Raw genomic sequence first — 12,569 nt, 5'->3', positions numbered from 1 at the left:
CCAGCACCTGACTGAGCCAGATGCAGACACTTGCAGCCAAGCAATGGATTTTGGTCAGGGACTGCTTTGCTTCTATTAACAAACTGGACCTCTAAGAGCTCCCAGAGACTAAGAAAGTAACCACAGAGCATGCATCAGCTATTTTGTGGCCTAATGCACAAATGTAGCAGAGGTCTGCCTTTAGGGGGAAAGAATGTGTCTAATCCTGTAGAGACTTGAAGCCCCAGGGAAGGTGAATTCTGGGGGTGTTACCTGGCTGTGGGTGTGAGGTGTGCACCCTCCCAGAGACAAAGTGAAGGGGGATGTGGTAAAGAACTCTGGGTAGGTAAACAAGAACTTGGGAGGCAACATTTGCGATGTAATAGTTTAATTGAAAATAATTTAATGTTTAAAAAAGGAAAAAAAACAAAGAATAGAATAGTAAAGAATTGGAATCTTTGTAATTTTAACTGACTTTCTACCAAACAATGAAATGGAAATTATATATGCATATATCTGTTAGCTACATATAGAAAATTTAGTAACTGTAAAAAATGTATATTTTAATGTGTCTAAGTACATGCTCACTTTTCCTGGGCTGTGAAAAACTAACACTACTGTACTTACAGTCCAAAAGGCAGTATACAGAGAAAATGTTCTATTTTAATAGCATGCCATTTATAAAGTATTACATTCAAGTAAATTGTCAACCACAATAGATATAAATTTTCTGTATGTTTTAATAAAATAATTGCCAGTTTCTCTTCTGGATTCTGGTAAACCTCTCACCAATTGCAAGCTAACATTCCAAAGTAATTATAATTATAAAGAATAATTGTTTTATTTTGTTTAACCACAATGAACTGAGTGGCACATTGTTTGGTAATTTGGACAGTATAATGCTGGTCTTGTTAAAAAATAAATCAAGAAATGCATTCCTACTTTAACTGTGAAATGTTTCTTCTGAATACTAGAAGGTAATGAATAACGTAATGAGCTCTGAACTGTATTTTAACTTTTTTTTTAAAGATTTATTTATTTATTATATATAAGTACACTGTAGCTGTCTTCAGATACACCAGAAGAGGGCATCAGATCTCTTTACAGATGGTTGTGAGCCACCATGTGGTTGCTGGGAATTGAACTCATGACCTCTGAAAGAGCAGTCGGGAGCTCTTAACCGCTGAGCCATCTCTCCAGCCCAACATTTTTTTCCCAAACACATTCTCGTGTTTTCAGATAACAGACATAAGGATATATCCATAAGCATAAAGGTATGATTAGCTCACAGGTGGCTTAAACTTGAATCAGTATTGTTCTACTTTGTAATTACTAGTATGGCTGAACTTACAGGTATGTTGGGAGAATGTTCAACCTCAGAGCTAGTTTAGAGTGAAGACATGTCATTAACTAAAATACAGAGAGTTCAAGTTCTCGGAATAGATATATGCCACATATATCCACTAACTACCTAGAAAGTGTCTAACTACTCTAAACACCATATTGGCACCGGAAAAATAAAGACAGTAAGGGAAGCTATTTTGCAACCTTATTGCAAAAGCAAATAATATATCACAGGCAATGAGGTGCTGGCTTTTAAGCATGACTTAGGGAGTATCACCCATCATGTCATTAATAGTATGTGATAGTAATCTAGAGGCTTTAATTCTGGGTAAGTTTAAGTTCATCCTGGAAATACTCTCTGCAAATTGTCCTTTGTGTATTTGGTATTGCATGTGACTTCTCATGATTTTGGGTTTGTTTTCATTCTAACACTATACGTGCTAGTCATGGAGTCCTACATAGACCAATCTTTTCAAAAATATCATTACTGTAATCATTTTTAGATAAAGCATTCTGTATTTCTTAATTATTTTTACTTTTATTTTTCTCAGGATATTTTCCTACAACAAGAACAGAGATCAAGGTGAAGAAGTTGTAAGGTTTGTTTATTTCAGTCATACATGCTTTTTACAGTCTAATGATAGTTAATTTTTCTTGTATGCCTTGGCATATTTGTAAGGATATCCACACGAAATAATTATTAATTTATCTTATCATTCCTTAAGCCCACTTTAATTATTTGTCTATACGCTCCACTATGTTCATAGCAGCCTTATTTAAAATAGACAATCAATGGACAGGTCATGGAAACAGAAATTAAACAGAGACATAGACTAAGAGAAGTCATGAACCAAATGGACTTAACAGATATTTATAGAACATTCTATCCCAAAGCAAAAGGCTATACATTCTTCTGACCACATCATGGTACTTTCTCCAAAATTGACCATATAATTGGTCATAAAACAGGCCTCAACAGATCCAGAAAAATAAAAATAATCCCATGCGTCCTATCAGACCACCACAGCCTAAAGCTGGTCTTCAATAACAATAAGGGAAGAACGTCCACATATATGTGGAAGTTGAACAATCTTCTACTCAATGATAACCTGGTCAAGGAAGAAATAAAGAAAGAAATTAAGGAAATGACATCCTTCATAATAGTCCCAAATAATATAAAATACCTCGGTGTGACTTTAACCAAGCAAGTAAAAGATCCATAAAATAAAATTTCAAGCCTCTGAAGAAAGAATTTGAAGAAGACCTCAGAAGATGGAAATATCTCCCATGCTCATGGAATGACAGGATTAATATAGTAAAAATGGCCATTTTACCAAAAGCGATCTACAGATTCAATGCAATACCCATCAAAATAGCATTCCAATTGTTCAAAGAGTTAGACAGAACATTTTGCAAATTCATCTGCAATAACAAAAAACCCAGGATAGCTAAAACTATTCTCAACAATAAAAGGACTTCTGGGGAATCACTATCCATGAACTCAAGCAGTATTACAGAGCAATTGTGATAAAAACTGCATGGTATTGGTACAGAGACAGACAGATAGACCAGTGGAATAGAACTGAAGAATAGAAATGAACCCACACACCTATAGTCAATTGAGTTTTGACAAAGGAGCCAAAACCATGCAATGGAAAAAAGATAGCATTTTCAGGAAATAGTGCTGGTTCAACTGGAGGTCAACATGTAGAAGAATGCAAATTGATCCATGCTTATAACCATGTACAAAGCTTAAGTCCAAGTGGATCAAGGACCTCCACATCACACTAGATACACTCAAACTAATAGAAGAAAACCTGGGGAAGCATCTCGAACACATGGGCACTGGAGAAAATTTCCTGAAGAGAACACCAATGGCTTATGCTCTAAGATAAAGAATCGGCAAATGGGATCTCATAAAACTTCAAAGCTTCTGTAAGGCAAAGGACACTGTGGTTAGGACAAAACAACAACCAACAGATTGGGAAAAGATCTTTTCCAATCCTACAACAGATAGAGGGCTTATATCCAAAATATACAAAGAAATCAAGAAGGTAGCCCACAAGGAGACAAATAACCCTATTAAAAATGGGGTTCAGAGATAAACAAAGAATTTGCAGTTGAGGAATGCCGAATAGCTGAGAAATAACTAAAGAAATGTTCAACATCTTTAATCATAAGGGAAATACAAATCAAAACAACCCTGAGATTTCACCTCACACCAGTGAGAATGGGTAAATCAAAAACTCAGGTGACAGCAAATGCTGTCGAGGATGTGGAGAAAGAGGAATACTCTTCTATTGTTGGTTGGATTGTAGACTGGTACAACCATTCTGTAATTCAGTCTGAAGATTCCTCAGAAAATTGGCCTTTGAACTACCTGAGGACCCATCTATACCTCTCTTGGGCATATACCCAAAAGATGCCCCTACATAGAACAAAGACACGTGTTCTACTATGTTCATAGCTGCCTTATATATAATAGCCAGAAGCTGGAAAGAACCCAGATGCCCTTCAACAGAGGAATGGATTCAGAAATGTGGTACATCTACACAATGGAATATTACTCAGGTATCAAAAACAATGACTTTATGAAATTCTTATGCAAATGGATGGAACTGGAAAATATCATCCTGAGTGACGAAACCCAATCACAGAAAAGCACACATGGTATGCACTCATTGATAAGTGGCTCTTAGCCCAAATCCTCAAATTACCCTAGGTGCACAGAACACATGAAACTCAAGAAGGATGACCAAAATGTGAATGCTTCACCCCTTCTTTATAAGGGGAACAAGAATACCCTAGGGAGGGAACAGGGAGGCAACGTTTAGAACAGAGGCAGATGGAGCACCCATTCAGAGCCTGCCCCACATATGGCCCATACCTATACAACCACACAATTAGATAAGATGGATGAAGAAAACAAGTGCAGGTCAACAGGAACTGGATGTAGATCTCTCCTGAGAGACAGAGCCAGAATACAACAAATACATAGGTAAATGCCAGCAGCAAAACACTGAACTAGAAACGGGACCCCCGTTGAAGAAATCCAAGAAAGAACTGGAAGATCTTGAAGGGGCTCTAGACTCCATATGAACAACAATGTCAACAAACCAGAGCTTCCAGGGACTAAGCCACTACCCAAAGAGTATATGTGGACTGACCCTGGGCTCCAACCTCATAGACAGCAATGAATATCCTAGTAAGAGCACCAGTGGAAGGGGAAGCCCTTGGTCCTGCCAAGACTGAACCCCCAGTGAAAGTGATTGTTGGGAGATGGTCGGTAATGTGTGAAGGATGGGGAGGGGAACACCCATAGAGAAGGGGAGTGGGAGGGGTTAGAAGGATGTTGGCCTGGAAAGTGGGAAGGTGAATAACAATCAAAATGTAAATAAGAAATACTCAAGTTAATATAGATGGAAAAAAACAGTTAATTAATGGCTGAAGCATTAACCAACAATGTAAATCTCAATAGCTGCACTGTTATCTATACCTTCTTGGAGGAAAAAGTAAGTTTTCTTGAATGGAATGGCACTGGGTATATCAACCATTCCAAATCAGGAGTAGCTGACTTCCCAGTTTTGGGACTATGAAAGCTTGGGACATTGATTGACTGCGTGCATGTTTGCATGCATGCATGCCTGTGTGTGTCTGTGTGTGTGTGTGTGTGTGTGTGTGTGTGTGTGTGTGTGTGTGTGTGTGTGTGTGTGTGCGTGCGTGCGTGCGCATATTTTTGTTTGGTTGGGTTCTTTTTCCTGTTTTGCTGTAGTTTTATTGTTTTTCCTAGGGATATTTGTTCCATTTTTGGGTTCTTATTGGGTTCGTGTGTGTCCAAATATGTTTGTTGTATATATATATTTCTACGGCTCTTGTTTTGTGTTTGCATATTTTGTCTTATTCTGAACTGTTTGTGTTGTATTTTTGCCCTCATTTATTTATTTATATTCCAAATCCTGCCTCCTTTTGGTTGCACCTCAATTTTGCCTTTGAGAGTGTGCCCCGTTGGTATCTCCCACCTTGATGTATCAATTCTTTGTATGATTAGTTGCATCATCTCCCAGTGAAGCCAGGCAAGGCAGTCTTCTGCTACATCCATGCCAGGGGCCTGAGATCAACCCCTGTGTGTTGTTTGGTTGGTAGCTCAGTCTCTAGGAACTCCCAGGGGTCCAGATTAGTTGACACCATTGGTCTTTCGGTGGGGTTGTCACCCCTCTGGGGCTTTTAAGCCTTCCCGTAACCCTTCTACAGGGTCCCCAAACTCAGTCCAATGTTTGACTATGGGTATTAGCATCTGTCTCAGTCAGATGTTGGGCACAGCCTCTCAGAGGACAACTATGCCTCCTGCCTGTAACCATAAGAGAATATCATTAATAATGTCAGAGCTTGGTGCCTGCCCATGTGATATGCCTCTCAACTTGGGCCAGTCATAGGCTGGCCATACCTTACTCTCTGTTCCATCTTTGTCCTGGCACATTTTTGACACAAATTTTTGGTTGAAAGTTTTATGGATGGTATGATGTTATCCATTGACTGGGGATTCTACCTGGCTATACAAGGTGGTCTCTTCAGATTCCATGTCCTCACTGCTAGGCCTCTCACCTAAGGACACCCACAATGACTCCTGGGAGTCCCCCATCCCAGTTCTCTGTGAATTCTTAGACTTCCCTCTCCTGAACCCTCACACCATGGCAACTACCTGTTTTCATTCATTCTCCTGATCCTCTGGGCCCCTCTCTCATCTCTCCCTTTACCTGATCCTGTTTCCCTGTTCTCCTCTCCCTCCTCTCTTTCACCCAAGTATCTGATTACCTCTGCCTCCCATAACTATTTTTGTTCCCCCTTCTAAGTGGGATTCTTTGGGCCTTTCTTCTTATTTTTATTCCTTGAAGACAAAAAAGAGTGTGGATTTGGATGGAAGGGGAGGTGAGAAGAGACTGGGAAAGGTGAGGGAGGGGGATATATTGTATAAATATTTTAAATAAAAGAAAAAATATAAATTCTGTGAATATACTTCTTTGATGTTCAAAGTATAATTAATAATTGAAGACACCCAATAGAGAAAAGTAAAACTTTTCAAATTGAACCATTTTTAACATGATAGATACCAGATAAAAAAACCTGCACTCTAAATGAAAGAATGAGTGAAATTTCTATAATGAACAGATTATTGAAAGCAGTAGTTAGCATAATGTGTTTGGCATGTGAACTACTATAACACTGATGAGCTGACCATGATGTCCCTGAAACCACAAAGACATCAGAAAATTTTAAAATGCAGATATATTCATAGCAAATGATTTTTTTATATTTTCAATGAATAGTAAGTGAAATTGTTTTTATTTCTTCTAAAAATGCTCCCACAGTATTCTGTCTACCTCCAATATTACCATTAGGATTATGTTAGTATATCTCAGAGAACTTAAGACATTCCCATATATAAAATTTTATAGGCACTCTACATCAAGAATATGTTGCTAAATGAACATAGTGAACAAGTTATAGCAACTTTGCTGAACTTACAGGTAGAGCATAATAGAACTGCTTACCAAAGCCAAATCAAGATAAATTTAATAGTTTCTATCTCAATCAATGTTATAGAAATATAATAGTGTGGGACATGTTGACACAGCTCTTTTAAGACAAAGGACAAATAGTTTTCTTATAAAACAAAAAGGTTGATAATACTTATGTGTCCTCGTAGGGTTGTGGAGGTAATATAGTCCTCATTTAGTTTTATTATCTGAGAGCATTTATCAAATGATCTGAAATGTCTAATTCTGAATGGAGGCCAGAACTACAGATGTCTTTATAACAGAATAATCTATAAAGCCTGCATAGCAGCATGTTAGAAAACAGCAAAGAAATATGAATTATTGAATATATGCATACTGACAAAACTAGCTTCAGAAAAGGAAAAATATAGAAATTAAGAGGGTAGCAAAGAATCATTCAAATTTACATAATTCTATGGATATACAATGTTCATGATAAATTCTTCCAGTACATAGTCCATAGCAATATCTGAGCATAAAGGAAAAAGTAAGATAATTATACAAAATAGACCCTTAAGGCTGATGAAACAAACAACAAACAGCAAACATAGAAGTAACAAAGGCAAAATCCACAGAAGTGTATTCCAATTATACAAAAAAATCAAGTTAGGCTTACAAGAATGATTATCTACACCATGGCACAAGAGAGGGAAAGTTAAAAGAAAATAATTTAATGTATCAATAATTGTAAAGCAATGAAAAAAATCAAAAACAAAACCTCAAACTTTTTCTCATATTATACTTTTAAATATAGTGTTCCTTTATTTCTAGGACAAAATGATATGCAGATGCTAGAATAAGAACCCAGATCTTGAGCTAAAATATAATCTACATATACAGAAGATGACATAAGAATTTTAATATTACATCACAAAATAGTTCAAGTTATTATCATAATGATTATTTTTCTTTCAGAACCACTTTCATGAATGCATTCTTGACCTCTTTGTTCCTCAGGCTGTAAACTAAAGGGTTCAGCATGGGAATAACCATGGTGTAGAAGACAGATACCACTTTATCAGTGTCCATTGCATGTCGAGAGCTTGGCTGCAAGTACATGAAGATTATAGTTCCATAGAAAATAAAAACTGCAGTTAAGTGAGAGACACAGGTAGAAAGAGCCTTCTGAAATCCTGCACCTGAGCGCATCTTCAAGATTGTGATAAAAATTATAATGTAGGACACTAATATCATTATGAAAGCAATGAAGATATTGAAGCTGGCTAGATAAATAAGTACTAGCTCATTCACATGTCTATCAGAGCAGGAGAGAGCCATAATTGCTGGCATATCACAGAAAAAATGATGGACCACATTAGACTTACAGAAAGAGAGACTGAATGTATCTCCAAGGTAAACTGAGACATTCAGGAAACTAAAAATATAGCACCCCATGATTATATACGTACACACATTTGGAGTCATGGTGGTGGTATAGTGTAGGGGTTTACACACTGCTGCATAGCGATCATAGGCCATTGAGGCCAAAAGGTAATTTTCCACAGTAGCAAAGGCAGCAAAAAAGAACATCTGAGCAGCACAGTCATTATAAGATATGGTCTTGTCTCCTATTAGCAGCCCAGTTATGACTTTAGGAGTGACAGCTGAAGAGTAGCAAAAGTCCACCAGGGACAAATTACCAAGGAAAAAGTACATGGGGAAATGGAGCCGAGAGTCTAAGAAAATGAGCAGGATCATCCCCAGGTTCCCTACCAGGGTGATGATGTAGATGAGGAGAAAGATGATGAAGAGGGGAAACTTCAGGCTTGGATCATCAGTGAGTCCCAGAAGAATGAACCATGTCACATCTGTCCAGTTTTTCACCAGTGTCATTTTTATCAAAAATGTGATATCCTGCAACAATGATATAGAAATGTCTTATAATAATGACCCACATATTAAGAGATATAATCAAAAGATATAGACAATCATTGCAATAACAACTTGTTTGGAAAAATTCTCTACAGTAGCATGGATTTTGATGCAAATTTCATGTTTGTTTCATATAGTGTCACATGCTAATAAATTTGACATTTTTTAGTAAATGATATATGCAATTTAAAAGTGATGCCTATTAGTGTGCAGAGAGTGAGACACTTTGGAGTAGCTTGTCCTAAATGGAATGTATTTCTCTAATGCTATCCTACAATCACCAGAGCACTGTGTGGAAAAGACTGGAAATTTTTCAAAAGAAAGAAAACTGGAGGGAGCTAAGGAGGAGGACAACTGTCTAGGAGAAGCAGCAGTATCAATTAACCTAGACCCCTGAGATCTCTTAAGACACTGAATCACCAGCCAGGCAGAATACACCAGCTGAGATGAGGCCTCCAACACATATGCAGCAGAGGACTCCCAGGTCTGGGATCAGTCAGAGAAGATGCACCTAATCTTCAAGAGACTGGAGACCCCAGTAAGTTTAGAGGTCTGGTGTGTGAGGATAACCTTGTGGAGATGGGGTGGGAGGAGTGCAGAAGTGGAAGGTATGGGATTGGAAACCCTCTGGGGTGAAACTAGATGGGACTATAATCTGGAGTGTAAAAATAAATTATATATATATATAATTTCATATATATATGAAATACAGGTGGAAGACTCTGAGAAAACAGTGTATTCCAGATAAAACAGAGCTGATATAAGTATGAACTTACAGAGAATATGGTAACATGACATTCATCAAGTCATATGTGGCCCCAACACTAAGAGAGGAAATGGACCCAGGCTGTTACCCATAAACAAGAAGCTATCTAATATATATATATATATACTCTGAGAAAGGAAAAACACTTTTCTCCAATGTGATCATGCTGGATATATCAAACACACTTTCAGCAGGCCCCATACCCAGGTATAATTGTCCTCCACATCAGCTCCATGGTTTTGGTGTACCTTTTGTTTTGATTTGTTTGTGAATTAGGAGGGTTTTTTTGTCTTACAAGTTTTTTTGTTATTTGTTGTTGTTGTTGGTGGTGGTGGTGCTGGTGGTGTGTGTGTGTGTGTGTGTGTGTGTGTGTGTGTGTGTGTTTACAAATGTGCATGCAATCATGCAATGGAGAGGATGAACACATAAATTTCTGTGGTTTTAAATAGAATGAGAAGCATTAGGGGAAGAGAGAAAATATAATAAAATATATTATATGAAATTTTTAAATAAAAAGAAAGCCAAGTTTTTGTTCATGTGCTAACCAAGTCTTGAAGATTTTAAAAACTGGACAATGGTATTTCACAAAAACATATCTGCCATCTTATTTCTAAACTCAGTGAAGTTTGATTTTTTATATCTATCACCTATCTAGAACTAATTTAAACAAATTACATTTAATGCCTTTTCTTAATGTGAGTTTAAAGAAAAGGATAACAAAAATATCAGTATGTTAATTTACTTAGAATAATTTGATAATTTAAAAATAATTACCCTTTCTTTTTGGTAGCATGTTTTATGTTGACTATTTTTTATCTTCTATGATAGATGAACAAGCTTTAAATATATAACATCAACTAATCTGTCTCAGTGTCATTCTGCCTAGTTCTTATTTGTACTTTTTCATATCAAATGAGAACAATCCATGAATTAATGATGGTGAAAATAGCTAAATTTGCAACTCCCACAGAACTTAGATTTTGGAAACTACTAAAAATATTTTCACTTGCCAATATGTCAAGTGGATATATCTTCACCTCTTTGTGATGAACTACATTTCTTACTGTATAGTCACTCTTATCAGTCGGCTTGAAGCAAATCTGTAAGTCTCTCAAGTCAGTCATTCAGTCTGATATTACAACAGCAATGGAATGTGGCCTAAGTATGATTACAGACACACTCTCTCTCTCAAGTTGTATTCAAATGATTCTAAGATCTGTGTGCAGAGAAAAGAAAAAAATGAACATTGCCATGGAACAGTGTCCAAGTTGACAATAATTTGATTTTTTATAAGTAATGTCATATCTCCCACATATTTTTCAGAGCCCAGAAGTGAAGACTGAATAAGAGACATTACTGAACATCTCAAGAAGTTAACAAATTAAAAATATATCAGTGTAATGTTTATCTTTGAATATTTTCACTCACCGTGTTTTAGGTGCTGTGCTAATCCTCTGATCAGAATGCCTTATGGTTAATTAATATCTTTCAACTACAAACATTGGTGAATGAAGCATGATATGAAGTTTAATTCTTCAAAGCTGGTATTATGAAGTTGTATTTGAGTTTTAGAATCTATTGTGTGCAGATCAGCAGCAAATTATATGGACCTGGAAAGCTCTAGAGACTTCCCCCAACAGTCTCCCTACAACTTCTTTACTACATTGTATAAAAGAACTGATTAAATGACCCATGGGAAACACATGCACATACCTTTTGAATTATATATTATGAAGTTGTTTTGTAATCTAAAATTAGTATTTATTTTTCCACTGTACTTTTGGTTGTGGCCATTCTAAATATATTTCAAGAAATCATCTTAGCTAATAGTTTTAGTGTGAGTTTTAAATCAATGCATAAAATAATGTGCATCAGTATGGTATTCTCACAACCTTATTTTTGTTGGCCCTCCACATGTAGTCCACCAATTTATCTCCTTACACAACTTCATGCTGGCACCATTGATTCATACAGCAATCCCCCTTCCTCAAAAAATAGTTCTCTTCTTTAATACCCAAATAATTTACCATTACAATTCAATCCTTGAGGATAAATTTTGCCAACAAGAAATAGATTCATGTTTTCAATTACACGTTTTTAATGTGTCCCAAAACACAAAATTTTAAATTAATAAATCTCTCCCATTGAAAAGCAAATAGAAGCCAAGAAGGGTATACACAGGCAGAAACACACACACACACACACACACACACACACACACACACACACACATGTATACACAAACATACTGATAAAACCACTGCAGGTCAAATATAGGCTCAGAGAACCTCAAGAAACACACAGCTTGTTACCAGTATAAGGAAAAGATTCTTAGACAAAATAATGAAGTACTCTTCATCAGGAATCATGGGATCCATAAACACTATGAGACTTCAATCTTTAAAAATGTAGAAAGAACAACATGTCAAGTCATTAGGCAACTTTGAAGAAAGAAGAATAAAAAGTGACATGAAGAGATTGATCTTTGAGAGCTAATACAGATAGTAGTTGTCTTTTGTTTGTTTGTTTCTATTAACAGTGGCACAATCAAATACAAGAGGATTTTTCAATCTCCATGATGGTAGGAAATTAATTCCAAATAATTGCTTTGTTCTTTCTGTCAGTCTCAGATATGTCTACACACAGACACACACAAACAGACAGACACATAGACAAACACACACAAAAAAATCATACACAAATACATACACAAATACATACACAGGGCATGAGCTTGGTTCCACAAAATAACTTTCATTCATTTGTATTGAATATTTTAGGTATTTACATTTCAAATGGTATCCCCTCTCCCCCATCTCCAATCCTCCTACCCTTCACCCTGCTTCTATGATGATTTACCCACTCCTACCTACCCACTCCAACCTGAGTGCCCTGACATTCCCAAACATGAGCCTTCACAGTACCAAGGGTGTCTCCCCCTATTGATGCAATACAATGCCATCCTCTGCTACATATGCAACTGGAGTCAAGTGTCCCTCCATGTATACTTTTCAGTTGGTGTTTTAGTCCCTGGTTCAGCTCCTTCAGTCCAT

General features: G+C 36.7%; 1 protein-coding gene across 1 annotated transcript; it reads right to left on the bottom strand.

The window, feature by feature from the left end:
- Positions 1 to 7,778: 7,778 nt before the first annotated feature.
- On the bottom strand, positions 7,779 to 8,711 carry Or5b107 (olfactory receptor family 5 subfamily B member 107). Its single transcript, NM_001000556.1, is given in 1 exon segment — positions 7,779 to 8,711. A coding segment is annotated over 1 exon segment (933 nt).
- Between the last annotated feature and the right edge of the window lie 3,858 nt (positions 8,712 to 12,569).

This window comes from Rattus norvegicus, chromosome 1, assembly GCF_021556685.1.
Source record: "Rattus norvegicus strain SHRSP/BbbUtx chromosome 1, alternate assembly SHRSP_T2T, whole genome shotgun sequence".
NCBI classification, from domain to species: Eukaryota; Metazoa; Chordata; class Mammalia; order Rodentia; family Muridae; genus Rattus; species Rattus norvegicus.
The sequence above is the reverse complement of the archived record's forward strand: the minus strand, read 5'-3'. Positions and strand labels throughout refer to the sequence as shown.